This window comes from Theropithecus gelada, chromosome 3, assembly GCF_003255815.1.
Source record: "Theropithecus gelada isolate Dixy chromosome 3, Tgel_1.0, whole genome shotgun sequence".
Lineage (NCBI taxonomy): Eukaryota > Metazoa > Chordata > Mammalia > Primates > Cercopithecidae > Theropithecus > Theropithecus gelada.
The window spans coordinates 36,938,188-36,963,701 of record NC_037670.1 but is presented as its reverse complement, the minus strand read 5'-3'; the positions used below and the strand labels follow the sequence as shown (position 1 = coordinate 36,963,701).

At 41.8% G+C, this 25,514-nt stretch overlaps 1 protein-coding gene across 10 annotated transcripts in view; it reads right to left on the bottom strand.

The window, feature by feature from the left end:
* The window catches only part of APP (amyloid beta precursor protein), a 288,793-nt gene that overhangs the window by 125,040 nt on the left and 138,239 nt on the right, over nucleotides 1-25,514 (bottom strand). For all 10 annotated transcript variants that reach the window (XM_025378892.1, XM_025378883.1, XM_025378884.1 and 7 more), the window contains one exon: nucleotides 12,888-13,090. In XM_025378892.1, coding sequence (XP_025234677.1) covers nucleotides 12,888-13,090 — 203 coding nt within the window. The remainder of the gene's footprint in view (nucleotides 1-12,887; nucleotides 13,091-25,514) is intronic.

The following is a 25,514-nucleotide window of genomic DNA, read 5'->3' as shown; positions in this document are numbered from 1 at the left end:
GAAAGCTGAATCCAAGTAGTATCATTCCTATAATATCTCAGAACATCAGAAATATCAAAGTTTTTATTTTTACTTGTAAAAATAATGAAGAAAGCCAAGATCAATTCAAGGGCTTAGAATATACTTCTTTTTTTTTTTTTTGAGATGAGTCTCGTTCTGTCACCCAGGCTGGAGTGCAATGGAGCGAACTCGCCTCACTGCAACCTCCACCTCCGGGGTTCAAGCGATTCTCCTGCTTCAGCCTCCCAAGTAGCTGGGACTACAGGTGTGTGCCACCACGCCAGGTTGGCCAGGCTGGTCTTGAACTCCTGACCTCAGGTGATCCACCCGCCTCGGCCTCCGAAAGTGCTGGGATTACAGCATGAGCCACCGTGCCCGGCCAGAACATACTTCCTTATACCACTTCTCTGTAAAGAAACAAATAGATGGTATTTCTGTTCCCGTTTAAAAAAAAAAAAAAAAGGCCAGGAGCGGTGGCTCACGAGGTCAGAAGACTGAGACCATCCTGGCTAACACGGTGAAATCCTGTCTCTAACAAAAATACAAAAAATTAGCCGTGCGTGGTGGCAGGCGCCTGTAGTCCCAGCTACTCGGGAGGCTGAGGCAGCAGAAAGGCGTGAACCCGGGAGGTGGAGCTTGCAGTGAGCCGAGATAGCACCACTGCGCTCCAGCCTGGGCGACAGAGCGAGACTCTGTCTCAAAAATCCAGAAAAATGGCCGGGCGCTGTGGCTCAAGCCTGTAATCCCAGCACTTTGGGAGGCCGAGACGGGCGGATCACGAGGTCAGGAGATCGAGACCATCCTGGCTGACACGGTGAAACCCCGTCTCTACTAAAAAAAAAAATACAAAAAACTAGCCGGGCGCGGTGGCGGGCGCCTGTAGTCCCAGCCGGGAGGCGGAACTTGCAGTGAGCTGAGATCCGGCCACTGCACTCCAGCCTGGGCGACAGAGCAAGACTCCGTCTCAAAACAAAAAACAAACAACAACAAAAAAAACCCCAGAAAAATAAAAAACCAAAAACAAACAAACAAACAAACAAAAACCCAAAGGGGAAAAAAAAAGAAAGAAAGAACGCCTCTAGATGTAGGTCATGTGTTAGAAGGATGGTCCTGCTGTTTTATGACCTTCTCTGGGGAAGACTGAGCATGTCCACCTCTCCATGTTAACTGGCTTCTTGTCACAATCCCTAGCAAGCAAAGAACCCACAGACTCCAGCTGGGAACAGCAGTGTCCCTGGTTACAGCACAGATGCCAATCACCATTTGCTATTTTGTAACAGTGGACAAGGGGAGAGTGAATTCCTTTTGAACCAAAAAAAAAAGAAAAAAAAAACTAGGAAGGCGGTTTACCTCCCTATCTCACTGTCTACATGGTAAATATGCATACACAATGTTTCAAGTCAACATTTTATGTTGTTTTCTGTGTCTAAATAAAGCTACTAGACTACATGACACATTTTATCAAATACTCGTTTTTACCTTACTAAATGTGTATTTATCGTATTTGCTTTGGCATATTTTTGTTTATTTTACTTGTTCTTGTACAATAAAAAATGTTCACTGGTTATCTACAATGTGCAAAGCAGTGATATAGAAGTTAGAGCTGACATTAAAATGAGACCAGCCAGGCTTGGTGGCTCATGCCTGTAATCCCAGCACTTTGGGAGGCTGAGACGGACGGATTGCTTGAGGTCAGGAGTTCAAGATCAGCCTGGTCAACATGGTGAAACCCCGTCTCTACTAAAACTATTAAAAAAAAAAATTAGCCGGGTGCAGTTGGCAGGTGCCTGTAATCCCAGCTACTCCAGAGGCTGAGGCAGGAGAATCGCTTGAACCTGGGCGGCAGAGGTTGCTGTGAGCCAAGACTGTGTCATTGCACTCCAGTCTGGGTGACAGAGTGAGACTCCATATCAAAGAAAAAAAAAACACAAAACAACCACAAAAACACACAAAACTTAGCTGGTCTCGGTGAGACACGCCTATAATCCCAGCTACTCGGGGGACAGAGGCAGGAGAATCGTTTGAACCCTGGAGGCGGAGATTGCAGTGGGCTGCACTCCAGCCTGGGCCACAGAGCGAGACTCCGTCTGTGAGGAGGGAGGGGGAGATGAGACATAGTATTGCACGGGTATTTCTCCGTTCACTTTTTTATCTTTATTTATTTATTTTTGAGACGGCATCTCACTCTGTCTGCCCAGGGAGTGTAGTGGCATGATCTCGGCTCACCGCAACCTCCACCTCCCAGGTTCAAGTGATTTTTCTTGCCTCAGCCTCCCGAGTAGCTGGGATTATAGGCACCCACCATCATGCCCAGCTAATTTTTATATTTTTAGTAGAGACGGGGTTTCACCGTGTTGGCCAGGTTGGTCTCAAACTCCTGACCTCAAGTGATCCGCCTACCTCAGCCTCCCAAAGTGCTGGGGTTACAGGCGTGAGCCACCACGCCCGACCTTCTGTTCACATATTTAAAGCCGCTCATCACTGCAGATCTCAACACCATAGCCCAGTGTTTTGCAACCAGAGAGAGTCTATCCCCTACTCCCTCCCAGGGGACATTTTTGATTGTCACAACTTGGGGGTGCTACTGGCATTGAGTAGAGGCTAGTGATGCAGCTAAACATCCTACAATGCACAGAACAATCATCCGCAACAATTATCTGGCCCAAAATATCAATGGTACTGAGGTCCAGAAACCCTGCCATGGCCCAAGCAAACACCAGAAGGATTTGTGATGCGTTTTAGTAATTTTGCCCATCAATATTACTGGGCAGCAGTCACTAGCACTTCAGAAATCCTGGGTAACAAATGCTAGTAAATTTCCAGAACAGATGCAATCATAGGAATTGGCAAGCAAGACCTTTCTTTGCTCCTATCATGAAACATCAAGAACCTAAAGTCACGTGCAAGCAATATAAAATTGCCATCCATATTCTGTGATACATGCATATTCTGTCTAGAAATTATACCCAGTAAGAACATATATAAATTTAAGAAAGAGGCAATCCTACCCTCACAGTTAAAACACCTGAATAGTCTTACCACTTTAACGTTTCTTCTGCCTTAACCTTTTTTTTTTTTTTTGGACAGGGTCTCATTGTCACCCAAGCTGGAGTGTGGTGGTGTGGTCACGGCTCACTGCAGGATTGACCTCACCTGGGCTCCTGCGATCCTCCCACCTCAGCCTCCCGAGTAGCTGGGACTATAAGTCTGTGACACCACAGCCAGCACAACAATTTTTTTTTTTTTTTTTTTGTCTCCCTATGGTGCCCAGGCTGCTCGCAAACCCCTGGGCTCAAGCGATCATCCTGCCTCAGCTTCCCAAAGTGCTGGGATAATAGGTGTGAGATACCATGCCTGGCCTTTAAACATTTTTTTTACACTGTAAAAGTCTCTTGATGTTTATAATTTGGGCTGCTGTCTGGAAAACTAAGGGGTTCCCTTGAGCATCATTTTTATATGAGATTCATTCATTCTTGCCTCCCCTTGACTTTTTACTCTTCTACTAACAGAATCACAAAAAGTAAGGCATATTGGAAGAGGTAGTTGGAAACCAAAGATGAATTTTCAGGAGGGCAAAATGGTTCAAGGCTAAGAGCAGCAGATGGTTAGGCTGTAATCCACTCTGCTTTTGGAAACTGATTTTTCTACAAGGGAACTAAAGACTTCCATTCAAATCCACAGCTTTGTTACCTGCTCAAGGAATCTGACTCTACTTAATCAGACGTATGGCTTAGCTAAAAACCTGTGCCTGATTGGGTGTGGTGGCTCACGCCTGTAACCCAAGCACTTTGGGAAGCCAAGGCGGGTGAATCACCTGAGGTCAGGAGTTCCACACCAGTCTGGCCAACATGGTGAAACCCATCTCTACCAAAAATACAAAAATTAGCCAGGTGTGGTCGCATGCACCTGTAGTCCCAGCTACTTGGGAGGCTGAGGCAGGAGAATTGAGAACTGCTTGAACCCGGGAGACGGAGGTTGCAGTGAGCCAAGATCATGCCACTGCACCCCAGCCTTGGTGACTGAGTGAGACTCCATGTCAACAACAAAACAAAACAAAACTGAACAAAAGGTGTACCCAGCTGGGTGCAGTGGCTCACGTCTGTAATGCCAGCACTTTAGGAGGCCAAGGCGGGTGGATCACCTGAGGTCAGGAGTTCAGGACCAGCCTGGCCAACATGGTGAAAACCTGTCTCTACTGAAAATACAAAAGTTAGCCAGGCATGGTGGTGTGCGCCTGTAATCCCAGCTACTCAGCAGGCTAAGACAGGAGACTCGCTTGAACCTGGGAGGCAGAAGCTGCAGTGAGCCAAGATCGTGCCATTGTACCCCAGCCTGGGCGACAAGTAAAAACTCCATCTCCAAAACAAAACAAAACAAAACAAAACAAAAAAAGTGTGCCCGTGAAAATGTATGCACGCTTAAATGAACCTGAACCTCTGAGTTGCTGGATTTCTTCTTTTAGGTTCGGTTTTTTTTTCTCTTAATTGCAAATTCTTGAGTTGAGTACAGTTGTTGTGCCTGAGGCATCCGCATATTTTTTTTTTTTAAGCAACCGATTGGGGAAAAACATAAGAAAGACTATTATTCTTTAAAAATCTAGTTTCTGGCCTTTAATTAAATTGGACTACAATTTTATTTTTAATAAATCTAGATATAATTGTATTAAAATACCTTCTACTGATTACTTCTGTTATTCTATTTTTTTTTTTTTTAATTGGTAAAGCCAGGTTCTCACTATGTTGCCCAGGCTGGTGTCAAATGCGTATCTTTGTGAATATACTAAACCACTGAATTCTCTCTCACACACACTTCTATATGGCTCTATTCCTTAGTCTCATCACACTTCAAGCAACTGAGTGGGCTTTCTAGATTGAGACCATTAAACTACATGGAAAGATGCTTGTCAACGTCCTGCTTCACTCTGCCTCTATCAAAGTGTGTATCAAACACCTCGGAACCAATGGCTGCCATGACATGGGGCACAAAATAACAGGCTGTTACCTGTCACATTTATGGTCAGTGCTGACACTGGTTCTCTTGACATCATTAGCAAGCATGCTACAGCCTGGGCCAGGAGTAGAAGTGCATCCTCTCCATCTTCAAAATACAAAGGTAAAGGCCTGATGCTTGCTGTAAAAGGAGGAGCCATTACCCTTTTGCCCTGCTCCCAAATACTCCCTGGAACTTTAATTTCATTTTTGTACAGCATGCTGCTACTGAGGCCTCCAACTGAAGTATGTGAGTTCATGTTCGGGTTCACAGCAAGTCAAGCTCACAGTTTACCCGGAACTTTGTGGAGAGTTAAATGTGAATCATAAGTAAAAATCCCATTAGTGAATTATAGGATACCTTGTAAGTGTCATGTCCATTACAAACAGGTAACAACAGAGGCGTGAGAAGTAAGCTAAGCTTTGTTTCTTCTCCCCTTGAGATCAATACAAGTCACTATGATTTACTTCAAGTATGTAATGCATTCATTCTATTTGGTGCTCTATCACCCAGTAAATCCCTATTCTTCCTTTATAATTACTGATATGCCAACTTCTCTGCAATCTAGTAGGTGAAAACTTTTGTTCCAGACCGAGCACTTTCTCTTCTCCATGCTGCCAAAATTCCATCCTAGGCAGGCCTGAGAGACTCATCCCTATGCAGATATGGCTAGAAGCAACCTGAGCAAGCCACTTTGTTCCCATCTCTGTGCCCCCAGCAACCAATGCCATGTCTGGTACCTAGAAGTGCCTTGTGGATATTGTCGAAATGTATAGCAGTACCTTAAATGATACTTCTCCCAGATTAATGGTCACCAGAAGGAGAAGAAAAATAATTTAATTCTGCCAAGGTCAATCACTTAGCCCAATACAAGAATATTGAGATCAAACCTTTTAGCTTTTATCATCACATGAGATGGTCTTAAAGAGTTATCTGTATCAGTGTCTCTATCTGTCCACTTAATAGAAGAACTCCCACAAGGTTTAAAATACCTGCAAGCAATAAAACTCTACCTTGAAATGTGGTGGCATCTAATACTATCTTATTCAATTTTCAGCTGGATTTAAAATTTAACTGCAGATATTTCAATATACAGTACATATTCACAAAAAAAACCATTTTAAGCAAGAAATTGTTTCTGTTAATCATAACATAATGTTCTCTATAAATATCAGTTTTATTATACCAATAGATATGGATAGGTCGCATTTATGCCTTTTATAATTAAAAGTCAATCTGTTGGTTTACCTTTAACATTCCTGATTAATAGTAAACATTAGTTTGCTCATGTTTCAAATGCAATGGAGGATCGGAATGATGATTATAACAATAACTAAGAGAACAACTGAGGTTAAATGAGCAGTTACTGTATACCAGGAACTGTGCAAAGTGTTTCCTATAAATTAATTAATTTAGTCCTCACAAAATAGTTAAATATTGGATAGGTCTTATTAATCCCTATTTTACAAAGAGAAGCAATGAGGATTCAAGGTTATTTGATTTATACAAATTTACACAGTTAGTAGCTTGTAGAGCAAAGATTTGAATCTGGACAGCTTGAGCTGTAAATGAAACTGAACACTTACTGGGCACAATGGTAAGTGTTTAACATAGGTTACTTAAAGTCATTCTCACAAGAAACATGCAAGATAAAATTACCATCTATACTACACACATAAAAAACAGGTTACTTAACTCGCCCAAGGTCATAAAAATTCTCTCAAACACTATAGTCTGTCTCTAACCAAAAACAAAACAAAACAAAAACCAAAAACAAACAAACAAACAAAAACCTACCTCAAAAGAAATTAATTTGATACGGCAGTATGTGAAATAGAACTTCGCAGTCACCATCTTATGGTGAGAATCAGGGGTTAGCAAATGCTTACTGAAAAGGACAGATAGTAAGTGTTTTCAGTTCTGCAGGCAACACAATCTCTTTTGCAACCCTCAACTCTACTTCCAAAGCATGAAAACATCCATAGACAATACGTAAACAAATGGGATTGACTGTGTCCTAATACAATTTTTGTGTAGAAAACAGGAATCAGGCTATTTTTGGCCCCAATTTGCTGACCTTTGATCATTACTCTTATTTGTGGGCCCCGATCACTTTTTTTTTTTTGAGACAGAGTCTCGCTCTTGTCGCCAGGCTGGAGTGCAGTGGCGTGATCTCAGCTCACTGCAATCTCCGCGTACCGGGTCCAAATGATTCTCCTGCCTTGGCCTCCTGAATAGCTGGGATTACAGGCATGCGCCACCATGCCTAGCTAATTTTTTTGTAGTTTTAGTGGAGATGGGGTTTCACCATGTTGGCCAAGCTGGTCTCTAACTCCTGACCTCAGGTGATCTGCCCACCTCAGCCTTCCAAAGTGCTGGGATTATAGGCGTGAGCCACAGCACCAGCCTAATCACTTTAATTTAAGTAAAAATTCTAAAAGTTCAGAAATGCACAGTGTAAAATAATATATGAATATATGCCTATATCAAAGGAATATGCATCTACAAGGGAACACAGGTTGAAATGAATTTGTGTGTATTTATAAAGAAAATAAAAAGTATAGGCCGGGCACGGTGGCTCAAGCCTGTAATCCCAGCACTTTGGGAGGCCGAGACGGGCGGATCACGAGGTCAGGAGATCGAGACCATCCTGGCTAACCCGGTGAAACCCCGTCTCTACTAAAAAATACGAAAAATTAGCCGGGCGAGGTGGCGGGCGCCTGTAGTCCCAGCTACTGGGGAGGCTGAGGCAGGAGAATGGCGTGAACCCGGGAGGCGGAGCTTGCAGTGAGCTGAGATCCGGCCACTGCACTCCAGCCGGGGCGTCAGAGCGAGACTCTGTCTCAAAAAAAAAAAAAAAAAAAAAAGAAAAGAAAAGAAAAAGTGTAATTTTGACATGAGTGTAGCAGAAATATCCTGGCCTATCCGGGTCCAAATTCTGATTTCATCACTTAACCAGTTACGTGACCCAGGGCAACTTACTTTATTTTTTCCTTTTCTTGAGACAGAGTCTTGCTCTGTCACCCAGGCTGGAGTGCAGTGGCATGATCTCGGCTCACTGCAACCCCTGCCTCCCAGGTTCAAGCGATTTTCCCGCCTCAGCCTGCCGAGTAGCTAGGATTACAGGCGCATGTCAAAATGCCCGGCTAATTTTTTGTATTTTTAGTACAGATGGGGTTTCACCGTGTTAGCCAGGATGGTCTTGATCTCCTGACCTCATGATCCACCCGCTTCTGCCTCCCAAAGTGCTGGGATTACAGGCGTGAGCCACCCGCGCCCAGCCTGGGGCAATTTAAAAAAATTTTTTTCTTGGCCTTAGAGACCTTGGCTTTAAATGGGGAAGTAAAATTTCCACCACACAGCATAGTTACAAGGTTTAAAGACAGAATCACTGCTTTGAAGCACAGGGGGCCTGTTCTCTCGGCTACTCGGGAGGCTGACGCTTGAACCCAGGAGTTTGAATCCAGCCTAGGCAACATAGCAAGACGCCGTGTCAAAAAAAAAAAAAAAAAAAAAAGAAAAAAAAGATAAGAAAGAAAGGGCAAGAGGAATGGTGAGTCTGAAAATCTGTATCTGCAACAAAGGGTTCCAAAATCTGCTCGTCTCCCGGGAGGTAAAATGCTATCTGCTCTGCCCCCGTGATGCCTTTCACACTAGCAAAGAGCCTAGCCATCAGCAGGGGTACAATGAATATTTGCTGAATAAGTGAACATAAGGAAAAAATGACCAGTTCCTCTGGACAGGCACAATTGGCTAGATTAAATAAAAGACTGTGCCATTTATTACAATACCCATATTCAATCAGAGTTTAGAATTTATGCCTCAATCAAGACTACCCTAGTAACTTGGGTTTCTGAAGTACAATCCTTCTCAAAGAACAGAAAATTAGGAGCAAGTGTCTGAATATACCACTGTTTTACTCAAATCGCTAATGGCTTATTCCATTAGACCAATAACCAACACTATCCAAGTTTTTTTTTTTTTAACAACCAAAGATGACAATGAACCCCCCGAACTGGATAGATCTTGCAATCGTGTGCTCACTTTTATTTTATTTTTATTTTTTTGAGACAGGCTCCCACTCTGTTGCTCAGGCTGGAGTGCAGCGGATGTGCTGACTTTTAAACAATACTTTTATTCTACTGGAATCAGTAACAGAGAACAGACATCTTCTCATTTGGGTATCATTGATTCTAACACAAAATGGCAGAGAAGTTTATGGCTATGCTGAAAATGTCTTCTTTTTCTTCCCTCCATTTCTTTCACACTGTAATGGTTTTGAAACTATTGAGTTTTTTATGAAGCACATGAAGGACTGGTATCAGCAGCAATATGTTGGTAATGATGAAACAATTTTCTTAGAAAGGATGGCTGTAAATCACATTTTCTTCTGGGTACTGAAACACTAACACTGAAAACAAGATGGTAAGCCTCCCTGCACTATCTCATATTTGCAAGTCACTTCTCATTTTTATGTTGAACACAGAAGCAAGCTACTTATAATTAGAGTTTTAAGAAATGAGTCATCACCTATGGCATCGCCATTGCCCTCAATTAGGGAAGAACCACAAATCACCTTTTGTAACAATGAGGAGGAGGAAAAGGACTCTTTGCTGCTGATTCCTTTAATGTTACCCTCTAAAAACATCTACTTCTTTATTGGAATTAGCTACAAGTACAAAAAACTATCTCACATGGGCACAACAGACCATAACATGTTTCTGTTAGGCCGACTTTCCCAGGAAGACTTGCCTCAATTAGAGCTTTTGTTCAGGAGTTTGAGGTGGAATGAATGGACTTGCATTAAAGATTCTATTTCTGGGGCATTAACAGTTGGTACCTCTCAATGACCAGGTATCTTGCTTTCAGAAGGTTGCTTCTATTGCTCTTCTTGCCAACAACATTATTAACTTGTTATTTTTTAAGGTTCATTTCTTTTTTGCCTTTAGCCTGGAGTGTTTTGTTTACGAAATTCTTTTAACTGCCTTCGTCTTTCTACAGGAAATAACACAACATCTACGTCCCTCTATGTTTCGACTTAATATCAAATAATGTTACCTGTAAAGCTCAAGCAAAAAGAACTGGACTAATGCAGACGATAATGAGACCACTTTACCTCAAGAGAACTGTCTTGTTCTAGAACATGGGCCTAAGTTGATGTGGCATCCTCTCACTGTACTGCATAACTGATGTCACTCCTTGTTCACCTGTTACCTCAACAGTAGTTACAACGAAACAAAATCTCTTTATTGTCTACTGGAAAAACCTGCAGTGCACAGTAGGTTCTGAATTAATATTTATTTGTTAATTAATCACCTGCAGTTAATGCCCATCCTTGCCAGCCTGGCACTGAAGGTCTCTATATTTTGGTCCCAACCTAAAAGACATCTGCTCCAGCTTAAACTGGACCAATCCTGTCTGTCGAATATGCCTTTCCATGGCGCCATATTTGTTTTGCTATTCCTGACGACTCTACAGCAAAATCCATTGGTAGACACACTACCCACCCACACTTTTGGCTCTAGTTCAAATGCCAGGCTCTCCATGGAACCTTCTCTGATCAGTCCAGAAGTTCCCTCTTACTCTTGGAAGTAGGTTCTGTGTTCGTATTTCTTACAACACAGATGGCTTTGTATTTCTTTGACTTCTATTTCCTGTGAGATTTTAACATCCACCAGGGTCAGCTGGCCTATGTGTGCTCATCCATTCCAAGCAGCCTCGCGAAATGGCTTGTGCCAAGCAGGTGCTCCAAATCTAATATTCAGTAAATGGACGCTAACTGTTATATAAACAGCTAGCTTCATGGAGATCACACGGACTTCAGTCCCACTGCAGGATACTAGCTGCTGGAATTTGTATTCACACTTCATTTAGGTTTCAAGAAAAGAAGCCCTGAAAAGCTGTCCCTCCCTGCTACAGGCATCAGGCTAACAAGTTCATTTGACCAGATCTGCCACAGTTGGCCCTAACAGGTGTATGAAAAACATTCTGAGAAAGGATGTTTGAGTGTTTGAAAAATGGTGGTTCAAACAAAATGTGCATTTATACTAGCACATTTACTTATGTGCTAAAATGAGTGAGAAACTGTCTGCCATTAAGTAGGGATTGGTAAAGTTAAACAATCCATCTTGCATTCTATGTTCTTTTTTTTAAAGGACATGTAAAACTTTCAATAAATTTTAAGCTAACCCTGTTTATTTCAGAATAGTCTCAATTTTAAAAGCTACAAGTTAAAGAAATGCAGAACCTCAAAAATACTGTGTTAACTGAAAGAAGTCGGACACAACAGACCATATATTATATGATCCCACTTATAATAATGGTTCAAAAACTATAGAGACAGAAAGTGGATTCGTTGTTGCTTGGGGCTAGAGGTGAGTAGAGGGCTTCACTGGGAATGAGTATGTGTGATCTTACTGGAGTGATGAAAATGTTCTAAGATTAGATTATGGTGATAGCTGCACAGCTTGGCAAATTTCCTAAAGCCACTGATTTATATACTTAAAAACAAATGAATCTTATATGTAAATTACATCTTAATAAGGTTGTAAAAAATGCAACAAAGGGAAGAAAATACTACAGAGACAACTATGAATATAGTTGAGGCAGACAAAGTAGCCCATGTTAAGCTCCAATAGAACAATAAATCTGAAATCATTAAACTTTAGTAAAAAGTGAGAGAAAGCCACTTTTTGTAAATGCCGTAACATTTGTGGGTGAGCTTTGCAAGCATTTGCAATACATTAAAATTCAGTAAGTACATATTCAATCTAGCTCTAGAAGCATCTTTTACTATCTGCCAAGTAAATGGCAGATACAAAAGGCAGAACTCTTTAAGGAACAAATGCATACTCTTTAAGGAACTCAGTCCAACAGTTTACTTGTTTCTGTAACATTTGGTCATTTAATATCAACTGAATGTTTGTTTTTATTTCATGGAGACAAGTAACGACTTTTAGTTCTTTTAGTTCACAATATTTGCAACACAAACAGTAATTCAATAGACAAAGTCTAAGACATTAATATTATATTTACCTCTTGAAGAAAGCACTGTCATATTCCCCAATATAACAATGTAATCTCCACACAAATCACCTCAGTTAAATTTCATAGCATAAAATAATGTGATACTCTTTTTTTTTTGAGACAGAATCTTGCTGTCACCCAGGCTGGAGTGCAGTGGCACGATCTCAGCTCACTGCAACCTCCACCTCCTGGGTTCAAGCAATTCTCCTGTCTCAGCCTCCCAAGTAGCTGGGATTACAGGTGCCTGCCACCATGCCCGGCTCATTTTTGCATTTTTAGTAGAGATGGGGTTTCACCATGTTGTCCAGGCTGGTCTCAACCTCCTGGTCTCAGGTGATCCGCCTGCCTCAGCCTCCCAAAGTCCTGGGATTACAGGTCTGAGGCACTGTGCCTGGCCCAAATCTCCTTTTTCAATGAAATATAATCACAACTACTCACTCGACTATGATTTATCAAAACTACAAGCCAGGCACTCTGTGCAATACTGAGTAAAATCAAGTCCTTACCCTCAAGGAGCTCATAGTCTAGGTGGTAACAGACAATATCATGTAACAAACACAAACCAACGAATCACCTAACTCAGTGTTTGTCAAATTAGATGACCACCTGGTTGGGTGGAGTCTAGCAGAATCACTTGGGATTTGCCAAGTAGCATATACAAGGTACAAAACAAACTGTATAATAAAGATTTCACATTATTTGAAATTGTTTGCTTGTTAAACCAAAAAAATTTCAACAAGCATAAGAATCCTTTTGAAAAACAAAATGTTTTTGATTAGGGTAGGCAGTGGTGCTCGGGTGGCTATTTCAAACTCTGGTATTGCACTTTCTTTACCTTGGGGATGGGGGAATCCAAGCAAACAGTGGATTACCTCGAACCACCTCTTCCACAGACTCCGTGGTGGTGGTGGTGGTGGTGGCGATGCTGGTGGTTCTCTCTGTGGCTTCTTCGTAGGGTTCCTCAGCCTCTTCCTCTACCTCATCACCATCCTCATCGTCCTCGTCATCATCGGCTTCTTCTTCTTCCACCTCGGCCACTTCTTCCTCCTCTGCTACTTCTACTACTTTGTCTTCACTGTGAGGGCAAACACAAACAACAGAAAAAAGTCAATTAAACCAATTTCAGGGAAGGAAAAGAAAATCGTCCGCATGGAAGTTTGGCAATTTGAGAAGAAACACACCCAAAACTTAAAGCCAGCAGGTCTAAGTATAAATCCCAGCTCAGTGGGTCTGCAAACATTTTTATCCTTGGGCACAGTTCTTAGTTTCTGCAGTTGCTAAAAGGGGATGCCATGAGTCTAACCATAGGACATTCTGGAAAAGGCAAAATTACGGAGAAAATAAAAAGATCAGCGGTTGCCAGTGGTTCAGGGATAGTGGGGAAGGGACTGAATAGGTGGAGTAGAGAGGATTTTTAGAAACTACTCTGTACAATACTGTCATAAGTAATAATAGATACACAGCATTATGCATCTGTCAAAACCAATAGACTGTACTACACAAAAAGCCCCTCCCATGTTAAAACAGGAACACTGGTTAATAATGATGTATCAAAATTGGTTCAAATGTACCATACTAAGGCAAAATGTTAATCTAAGGGAAATTGTGGGGGAGTGGGGAAATGAGAGGTAGAGGGAACTCTTTGTACTTTCTGCTCAAATTCTTTGTAAACCTAAAACTGCTTTGAAAAATGCAGTCCATCATAAAAAGTGGCAGCGGGGGGGGGCGGGGAGGACACCAAAACTGAGTTTGCTGTATTACGGGAATTACTTCTCATAGTGTACATACAAGAGCCGCAACACACTGCACGGTAGCAGATACTCAGTATGTGCTGGTGCAAATTGGTTTACAAACTGCAATTGAGAACTTAAACTGGACACAGAGGTGGAAGGTGAAACTGTCAATCTGCAATGCCCTGTGGACAGGGATGCCTGCTGAAACTATTTAGTTGCGCACCCTACGCTTGCTAATTGCTTATGTTTTGCAGAATACCAAATACTTCAGTGGTTCTCAAATTTCAGTGAGCATCAGAATCACCTGGAAGGCTTAGTGAAACACGGATCACCTGCTAAGTGTGGTGGTTCATGCCTGCTAAGTGTGGTGGTCCCAGCACTGTGGAAGGCTGAGGTAGGAAAAAAGCTTGAGGCCAGGACTTTGAGACCAGCCCGGGCCACACAGTGAGATCCTGTCTCCAAAAATTTAAAAAAAAAAAAAAAAGCTAGGCATAGTGGTGTGCACCTGTAGTCCCAGCTACTCAGAAGGCTGGGGCAGGAAGACTGCTTGAGCCCAGGAGTTCGAGGCTGCTGTGAGCTATGACTGCATCACTGCATTCCAGCCAGGGAGACAAAGACACCGTCTCTTTAAAAACAAACAAACAAAAACCAACATAGATCACCAGGTACCACGCGCAGTTTCTAATGCAGCTCCAGAGTTTCTGAATCATGAGGCCTTGGTGGGGCCTGAGAATGTGCATTTCAAATTCCCAGGTGATACTGATGCTGGTGGTCAGAGGATAATATTCTGAGATCTACTGCAATATGCTGCGAATAATGGCAAGAGATAGCCAGTAACTCAGTGAAACTGGGAAGAGGATCAGAAATAATATTTATGGTATTAAACACTTACATGCTGATGCACCATAGTGTGTAAAAAATTAGCAAATTTGGATGGCGAAAGAAGGGCATGTCTAGAACAAAATTAAAAAGGCCTGTTAGGAAATCTTGTGGAAATCATGTACCTGCCAAGGCAGGCATAGTTGACAGTATTTGAAAGAAGATAAATGAAGATAAGAACAGGAAGTATCAAATAGTAAAAACCTATTATATACCACCTAGTGGGACTCGAGGAATCGATGTCCTTGATCAGATCACAAAACCAATACAGGAGAAAGACCGAGATGTGGCATGTGATTTCAACTTCTCCGGGGCAGCTGCCACAGGTCTATTTGAGAAGTACCATAGTAATAGAATTAAAAGCTGCTATGCTGGCATTATAATATCCCTAGAAGGAAAGAGAGGGAGAGGGAGAAAGAGAGAGAGACTGAGAGAGAGAGAGAGAGAGAGAGAGAGAGAGAGAGCAGAAGGGAATTATTACCACAGAGTTGATTCTGGCCAAGGAGGAGAAGCTCATCATTGAGAAAAGTGATAGGAACCCGGGTGTTTCTATCAGCCACATGAGGCATTGGACTTGTAGTGAGAGCAAAGCATCATGTAGGAAATCAGATTCCAACACGTGAGACAAACAAACACTATGATGCCATGATCTACGACAACAGAAAGGAAGACTCCTCCACAAACCTGAAAGGCTTTCAAAGTCTGGCAGGACCACCACAAGCAGTTTTACTCAGAGTGAAAGGGAAAGATACTTACAGAGATGAATCCATCAATGGCAGGAATTCTCTGATTAACTCAGCATTTAAAGCATGTGTTATACAAGTTGTATAAAGATGTGTATGACCCCCCCACGGAACACGTGACTGTCATTACATAGGATACAAGAATAGTATAAAGGGCATTTGTAAAAGTTCCAAAAAAAATGTGTATGACCCCTAAGTGGAACGCCTTTCTAACTCTGACTAAATATGATGCAAGGATATTAAGTGATGACATCCAAAGAAGTTGAAAGCATGTGGCGAAAGAATAAGAATAAACTGATTAAGCAGAATAATTTATTAACAGCAACATATTCATATGTTAATAAATGAAGCGTCAATACAGAGAAAATCCTAATCAGTTGCCGTAACATTTCCACAAGACCAGGAAGAAATAGGAGAACAGAGAAACAGAAAATACTGGCACTGAAAATCAGATGCTGGAAGGCTTTATCTCCTCGTAGAAATAAATGAGGTGGAAATAACCGATTTTTTTTTTTTTTTTGACTGCCCAAATTATTGCACAAAAGTTTACTACTTGGGGCAACATTTCAAAAGAATCCTACACTTAACAGTTGCTCAGCTGCCCTAAGCTTTACTCAGTATATTGCCTCTGCATTTTTCTATGGGATATCTATGTTGTGTTACTAGTGAATCAAAGAAAGATGACCTAATGCATGTCATCAGTTAATTTACTGTGTTTGAGATCTCTTACTTATTCAATCAAATCACGGGCACTGGTGCTGTTTTCCAATTTAAGTGGAAAATTCAGGGAAAGTCAGCAAGAAAAATCAAACCAGTATTCTCTTTAAATCATGCTGTATACACGTGATCTTGAACCATGACTGGAATGACGATGTCCAAGTGTACGATCCAGGGTTAGAATAGCACCGTGTTTCCAGGTGGGATGGTGAAAACATGATCCTGGTATCCCCAGGTTCCTCTTCCAGGCTTCTTTGTTATTAGTTGGATGTGGCTCTTAAAGCTCTGAACAGAAACCATGTTTGTAAAAACAGCTGTTTAGTGTGATCTGCATTCTGGTATGTGTCTAGCCGTGAAAAAGAGTGAATTATATGCCCATCATCCATCCCTGCATCGGCCTGAGCAATTTACTGGCATAATAACCAGAAACAGAGACATGTAATAAATAGTTCAACTGGCTAAGGAATTAAATTATTTGGCCTAAAAGAACTCAGGTCCAAGTTCTTATTACCACAGCTTTGATTTCTGGAATGAAATTCAGACGTCCATGAATTCAATTACTCATCTGGACACTATTTAAAACAAGAGCACATGGTTTCCTTTGAATAATGCTGCATCTTCCCAAAGAATGACAAACACAGTATCACAACTTTTAAGTGCAGTTTTCATGAATAGCTAGAAACACTGAAAGGAAAAAAATGACTTTTCCACCACTTCTTCAAATGCCAGACAGACTGTTGTCCTGTGGACTTGTTTTGAAAAGCTGATTCATCACAGTTTAAGAAGTTGCAAGGAAGGAGCAGTTTGTGGAAACACAAAGCTGAGCATCATAAAACAATTTCCTTCCAAGCAATCAACTAACAACTCACAATAAAATAAACACTTGGGAACATAGTGGAATATTCATACCACATTCGCAGACTTTAATGGCTACCAATTTATAGTGGGGGGCTTTCACAGCTTTTAAACACCAATAAGAAACACTTTTACAGAATGAGGGAACCATGTGAAAATGCTGACCGTCCCCAGAGCATCTGAATTTAATAAGGTCAAAGGGACATTACTCCGAGGAAATAAATCACTCATGATAAAATTTTATGTGTCAGCATGTGAGATTTTACTTGGGTGAAGGAGAAATGACATCACAAAGATGACTCTCCTTCTGTTTCTAAATAAAAGCTGACTTTGATATAATTCCACGTGCAGGTGCCCCCTGATCGTCCCTTTAGAGAGTGAAAGATTTTGATTCTCACACCAATTTTCATTTGTTTATTAAAGTCATGCCAAAGAAGTCACCATTTATATTTTCTAAGAAAGCCATGTGACATTCTAGAAATGGTAAAATTATACAGACAGTAAAAGATCAGTGGCTTGGAAAGGTTAAAGGGAAGAGAGGGTCGAACAGGAGGAACGCAGCGGTTTTGGGCGATAGTAAAAGCACTCTGTATGACGCTATAATGGTGAGTACATGTCTTACACAGTTGTCCAAACTCACAGAATAAACAATGCTGAGAGAATGTTAATGTAAACTATGGACTTTGGGTGATAATGATGGTATCAATGTAGGTTCACTGATAATAACAAATCGCTCTAAGGGAGATGCTGATAAGGGGAGAGGCTGTGCATGTGTATGAACGGGGAGTATATGGGAGAATCTCTGAACCTTCTGCCTAATTTTGCTGTAAAACTAAAACTGCTCTAAAACAATAAAGTCTGTATTTATTCTTTCACAGTCTCTATTAAGATGGACTTTTTTCTTCCCGCTATAGATAAACAGGGAGGAAATGACAGGGATAGAGAGCTCTGATCCTCATGGTTACGTGACTGTGGACAATCATGAGATCTAAACTACTGCACTGATGAGGGAAGAGGGAAGACAACCAATATCGGTTCCCGAAATGCAACCAACCAGGGGAAGGCTCGGCAGGAAGAGGTTCAGACTCTTCCTGTGTGGATATGAAAACGGGAAAAAAGAGTCTAGAGGCTCCCAGAGACAGGAAGAGAGAGAAAATACAGCCGTTTTTTCAAGAAGATAAACAGATGGTTCTCCTCGCTGCCTCAGCTCTTCAAACTGCCAGAGTCTAAACTGGAAGGTACAAATGGCTGGATAAGTCAGTTTGTCCCAAAGGAAAGCAGTTTCTGAAATCACTCCTATTAAATTAGGAAGATGTTTCAGGGGAGGGAGGGCAAAGTAAGAAAAAGTCAGTATTTCTCCCACATAAAGGCACCGTTAGAAGCAAAACACAAGAGGACACATCACCTAATTCCATTTGAATTAAATATGAAAACAAGCAAACTCCAGGCAAATAGAGCTCAGGGGAAAGGCCAGTGACTGGCAGGGGTCAGGAGAGAGGATTCTAGGGGCCAGCAAGGCTCTGTGTTCTGGTCTGGATGCTGGCTATCCAGTTGTGTGGTTTTAAAACGTTGAATAGTTGTTATTACCTGTTATGTGTACTTTTCTCTAAATAAATCAGTAAAAAGGTTGAAAAGCGTTTCCTGTTACTTGCAGCTAAAGGCATTTCTTGCAGAGGGTTCAGAAGCCCACCTGGGGCCCTGAGTTTAAGGCCTCAAGCTTTAGGAAGATAACCACACGACTGGACTACCAAAAATTCATGCCTCAGGCCTGAGGAGGTGGCTCACGCCTGTAATCCCAGCACATTGTGGGGCGAGGCAGGCGGATCACTTGGATCCAGGAGTTTGAGACCAGCCTGGCCAACATAGGGAAACTCTCTCTCTACTAAAAACACAAAAAATTAGCTGGGAGTGGGGATGCATGCCTGTAATCCCAGCTACTCAGGAGACTGAGGCAGGAGAATCACTTGAACTCAGGAGGCAGAAGCTGCAGTGAGCCCAGATCACACCACTGCACTCCAGCCTGGGTGACAGAGTGAGACTCTGTCTCATAATACATAAATAAATAAAGTCATGACTCAGCTGATTAAGAATGAGCTATAAATCACAACCTTGATCTGAAATTAGGTTATATCATCATTCTTACACATTTAATGAATACTTATTGTGGCTGAGAGAATCCACACTAACTGCTGTATGACTAACAGCCATACTGCAGATTAAACGCTTTAGAAATTCAACAGAGAAGTGATTTTTGTGAGCCAGAGGCATCTGAGCTGGCCGGAAGTGATAGGTGGCTGTGGGGATGAGGCAGGAATATCCACATAATGCACAAGTGGAATAACAAGTAAATAAAATACAATGAAATTTTACACAGGCACTGAGTTTTAACAGTGAGGAAGGGTAAACTGCAGAGACAAGGGTATTCAGGTATTTTTTTCTTTAGCCAATGGATAAATATTTGAGTTGAAAGGCGTATGTACAGATTGATGATAATGAGCAAAAAAGTGGCAATGCATTCATTCATTCATCCATTGAATCATTCCATTAAGTACCTCTCTAAGCCAACCCCTAGTAATTCAATCGACAATATTCACTGTGCTTTACCACATGCCAGTACTATTCCAGGCACTGAGGCTACACAAGTGAAGATAAAGCACTCAATTTCTTGGAATCTATCTGTTAGTTGGGGAGGTGTAATATAAGCAAGAAAAAAAAAATTATGGAAAAGTACTATAGAGAAAGGAAATGGGGCTAATTGTTCATGAATGACTATGATAGATGTGTGCTGGAGATGGGTAGCATTTCAAACAGGGTGGTCAGGAAAGGGCCCCACGGAAGAGTCATGTGAACTGAAAATGCTGAAGTCGAGTATGGCAAAACCAAGAAGGTGCATAAATGGTTGAGGCAGAGTAAGAGCAAGTGCAATGAAGAAGAGCTTAGCACGTTCAGCAAAAACAACAACAAAGGGCCACTGAGCTTAGGGAGTAGCAGATGAGGGAGAAAGTATAAGATCTGGTGGAGGAGACGGACAGGCATAGTGTTACCCAGTAAGGTCATATTTCTTATAGTAACTGGAATGACTCAATGAGATGTAAGTTGCAATGATGTCTCTGGCTGCTGGGTACAGAGTGGCCTCTAGGGAAAACACGAATGGAAGCTGGGAGGCTGGACACTGGGCCAGGAGCTAGGGATACACTGGAAAGCAAGGGTAGCTCACAAGGCAAGTAGCCAAAAGGCCAGACACTGACCTCAGCACCTGTATACATGTAAAATTACTGCTCTGATAACAATTACATATAGCTAGGAGACTCAAAAGAAAGAGTGAGTGCTAACCAGATTCCAGGTGTCCAGTGAGGCATGACTGAAATGTGACCCAAAGAAGGTCCAAAGTGAATGAAGTCCAGAGGCTAAAGATAGCTCTCCACCAGGCAGGGAGGGCAGAGCATGTGCAAAGGCCCGGTGACAGGAGGGAGGGAAACCTGAGCACCTGAAAGGGAATTGGCTGACAAGAACAAAAACAGGGCTCCAAGAATGGCAAATCAGCAGTGGCACAGAGCAGGTGTTGGCAAACTACAGCCCGCAACTTGTTCTTGGACATCCTGTGAGCTAAGGGTGGGCTTTGCATTTTTTAAAGGATTATAAAAATAAAAGAAAGGTGGTAAAAACAAAAAATGACAGCAATACGTGACAGAGAATGTATGTGACCTGTAAAGTCTAAATACAGATTGTAAAAATGACCCTTTAAAGTCAAACCAACTTCTCTTAACACATGCTCCTGTGAACCCTGCCCCGTTTATGTTGGTGAATTAGTGAATTTCTTAAAAAAAAAATTACTGAAACAAGAAAAGAGATCTGAGAAGCACTAAAGGCAAGCTTTTGTGTAAACTAGCAGTTCCTGGGTAGAACCTTTAAAAGACAATCTCTCTTTACTCTGCTATCTCAGTACACGCTTAGGGTAAGATGAATATCCTACCAACAGAGCAACAATCTAAACAATACCCCTAGGACATGATCTAAGACGAATCCAAGGAGTGGACAGTTTATAGGAAAACTGGTACAGCTTCTTCAGCAAGTCAGTGTCAGGATATAAAAAGTGCTATTCTGGGGCAGGGCATGGTGGCTCACGCCTGTAATCTCAGCACTTTGGGAGGCTGAGGCAGGCGGATCACAAGGTCAGGAGATGGAGACCACCCTGGCCAACATGGTGAAAATACAAAAATACTCTACTAAAAATACAAAAAAAATTAGCCGGGCGTGGTAGCGGGGGCCTGTAGTCCCAGCTACTCGGGAGGCTGAGGCAGGAGAATGACATGAACCCAGGGGCGGAGGTTGTAGTGAGCCAAGATCGTGCCACTGCACTCCAGCCTGGGAGACAGAGTGAGACTCTGTCTCAAAAAAAAAAAAAAAAAAAAAAAAAAAAAGGTGCTAATCTGAATCCTAAGAATTAAGGATGTAAGATGCTGGCTCTGGTGCCGGATAGGATGTGATATGCAAAACCTGTGAAGGACCTTTCTGGAACTCAGGGAGAATCTGAATATGGGCATGGTATCCAATGGTATTCAAAAATTATGTTAACTTTGTGGGTGAGACGGTATCATCTGGACTCTGTAGAAAAATGTTCTTAGATTTTAGAGACATACACTGACATCTTAAATATTCTTCCTGTCTCAACTTTTCTTTAAAATATCCCGGCATCATAAAAAGTATGTTTAAAGGGGGAAAACGATATTCTGACAAGACTTAAATTTGGAATATAATTATAGCAAAAGGCTAAATTGCTTTTTTAAAGGCTATCCTGGAGGCAAGAAAAGCCATATATTATCAAAAGCAGATTACTGTCCTGACAGCTTTATGAACCAACTAGAATTAAGGAGAAGCACCTAAGGTCATAAAAAGTTTTGGAGTCATTTTAAATTCTTGATATGTGAAAAAGTTTGGTTAATCAGATGCTAGGCCAGAAAACTGTGAATGAGCAAATTCCTCATTTCCAAAGGTCTAGCTGCTACTAAGGATGGGTGATCCATATATATTTTGGGTGGAGAGTTAGAAGTATATGACCTTTGGCTGTCTAACAAATATTTGAGTTCCAGGGCCTGCTCTGGAGTCTGGGGATGGTGCAGAGAATAAAGCAGACAAAATCCCCTCCCTTCCTGGCATTTACATTCTACAGGGAGAGAGAGATGTAAGAAAACCAAAACAACAATGTTACAGTAGAACATTACAAAGTGACAAGTGTTATGGAGAAAATGAAAGCAGCAAAGCTAGGGGGTGGGCTGGGGCTGGTAGTTGGCTGGGCTGTTGCAGTTTCTACAGAAGGTAGTAAGAGACAATGCCCTGAAAAGGTGTCAAGGCAGCAAGAACTGTGTGCCTGGCATCCCCTTCCACTGTGTCCACACACATGAGAACTAATATACAGCTATAGGTGGTCTGTGTCCAAAATGGCTACAAAGCACTCTAGGAAGGCCACAAAGCAATAGAAAATCCTGGTCCTTTTCTTTTGGGAGCACTTTGTGAAGACCTATTCCTTAGAAAAAAGAGAGAAGCTGCATGCTTCTGGGCTTCTCCCCCTCTTTTTTTGTGAAAAAGTGGTTTTGTTAAGGAAGTGTATCAGTCCGTTTTCACGCTGCTGATGAAGACGTACCCAAGACTGGGGAGAAAAAGGTGTAATTGGAATCACAGTTCCACATGGCTGGGGAGGCCTCAGAATCATGGCGGGAGGTGAAAGGCATTTCTTATATGGTGGCAGCAAGAGAAAAACGAGGAAGAAGCAAAAGCAGAAACCCCTGATAAACCCATGAGATCTCGTGAGACTTTTTCATTATCACGAGAACAGCACAGAAAAGATCAGCCGCCATGATTCAATGACCTTCCCTTGGGTCCCTCCCACAACATGTGGGAATTCTGGGAGATACAATTCAAGTTGGTATTTGAATGGAGACACAGCCAGTCCATATCAGGAAGCAAAAACAACAAACTGTTCCCCCTTCTAGCACACTCCCCAAAATGCAGCAATACCTTGTCCTGCCCCAGACTTACAAGTGGAGCCCCATTCCTTCGAGAAAACAGACACATCTGCACCGCTGACCCTCAATGGCAGAATATGCCAGGTATCTGTCCAGGAGAAGAAGCCATATGGCTCAGGCTACAGGGTCTACAGCCTAAGGCCTTCCTTGCCTCTGGGCTCTGAGGACTTGAAGTAAGTAGAAAAGTACTTTAAATTGAATTATAAAGGTAAAGGTGATGGAGCTTCTTGGGCTAGCCAGAACTTTAGGAAAAGCATGTTCTGAAGAGGTAAGACTTTTAGCTGAATTTTCCATTAGTGAGCTAACATTTTTCCTCTTCCAACAAGCCCACTTTCTTGCCTTGGTAAGTATTAAGTATCTTTTTTTAAAGTATCTGTGGTTGGTTGGCGTCGGAGAAATGTGTAGGGTCAAATATCAAATAGACACTCCTAGTACAATGCCACAAATGTACAAGGGATGATGAGGCTATGAAATTTGTCAATTCTTTTCTTTTCTCAAGGAAAGACTACACTTAAATGTACTCCAGTTAATTGAATGTTCTAGTTATGTAGATCCTAGAGAGAAGGTCTAGTGTGGTGATTAATGGTGACTTTCCAGATCTCAGCCATGTGGGTTTCATTCTCAGTGCTGCCATCTGCAAGCGCTGATGTGACTATGAACAAGTCACTTAGCCTGCTGTGACTTGGTTTCCTCATCTTTAACATGGGATGGAAACATTAACCACCTCAGAGGATGCTGTGAACAGCCAATGATGTAAATAACACACTCAGAACAGCATGTGATAAGAGCTAAATACTGTGCCTATTTGCTGTTTTTAACTACAGCTTAAATGTATATTTATGACATAATTTTTTCTTTTTATTGCTATTAGGTTTTGAAAATGGTATAAATAAAAATATTATTTGTTTTTGAAATGTAATGTTTTTCTTGGGGTTTATTATTTTAGAAAAAAAGCTATCCGTTACTGGGCGCTATGCCTAGTAAGTTCCCAATTGCTGACCACAGGCTCAGAGCCCTGCAGAAATGGGATGTAAACAAGCATAAAACAGTGTTTTCAGTGATGTGCATATTGACAATAATGGGATGAACAAAGAATGTTCATTGGTGGAGTTTGGGAGGGACAGAGTGAAGAATAATCTGTTGAAGAGCTAACAGGTAAACTGGGAAATGATGAATAGAAATCTACAAAGGCAGCAAAAAAGACATTGCAGAAATAGGGAATTGTACCTGTAACAGATGAAGAGAGATATGGCTTAGCTGTGTCCCTACTCAAATCTCATCTTGAATTGTAATCCTCATAATCCCCACGTGTCTAGAGAGAGACCTGGTGGGACATAACTGGATCATGGGAGTGGTTTCCCCATGCTGTTCTCGTGACAGTGAGGGACTTCTCAGGAGATCTGATGGTTTTATAAGGGGCTCTTCCCACTCTGCTCCTCACTCTTCTCTCTCCTGCCGCCTTGTGAAGAAGGATGTGTTTGCTTCCCCTTCTGCCATGATTGTAAGTTTCCTGAGGCCTCCTTAGCCATGCAGAACTGTGAGTCAATTAAACCTTTCCTTTATAAATTACCCAGTCTTGGTTATTTCTTTATAGCAGTGTGAAAATGGACTAATATAAAGAGTGCTGCAGGAATTGCCAATTCTCAGTGTGGTGGAGGAGGGGGTGGACTGTGGGAAGGGAGCTGACTGTAGCTGCAGCTCTGCTCTTTTATGAAGGGCTTTGTTTCATGGGCTGAGGAGTCTGGACCATTATCTACTAGTGATGCAGAGCCTAGTAGAAAAGCTTAAAGCAGAAGAGTGGCAAGGTTGGTTATATTACAACAAGCATGAGCTGGCAAAGGCATGGAGGACAGACAGGTGGAGGAGTGACAGGTGGGATGTGAAGGAGGTGCTTGTGAAGCCTACTGAGAACTTGGATAAAAAAACAGCACAGAACTGGTAACTCTGGGGATGAAGGGAGTGAGTAAGAGGAGGAATCTGATGCTTTGAGTTGGAGAATAGTTACTAATGGTAACAGAGGATACAGCAGGGATTAAGAAATGGAGCTAATGGGTTCGGCTTTGATCATGGTAGATTTGAGATTCTGTAAGACCCTGCTGGAGAGGCATACAGTAGACAGCTGAAAACAAAGAACAAAAAAGAACAAAAAATGTGAGCCACTAATACACAGGCACCGCTTTTCTATTTCCATTAAATAAATAGCGCTGCACTTCTTTGTTGTTTTTTAAACTAAAGAGCTGCCATTCCTGAAAGACCACAGATAATAGACCAGATGCCCACTCACTTTCTGCATGGATAATATGTCCCATTGTGATACTATTATTTAAGCAGAAACAAAATCTAGCCTTCCAAAGTCTAATTATACCATTCCTCCTCCTTCCTTCCCCTCTCTCCCCACAAGCATAATTCGAGACTGCTTTCCAATTCAGAGATCTATGTGAGAATTTTAAAACATTGTTCCTGATTAGTCTCTCTAATCAATAAAAGAAACCTACTATTGATTAGATTTGATAAGTCTATTATCGATTAGAGAGCCTAATCAGGAACAA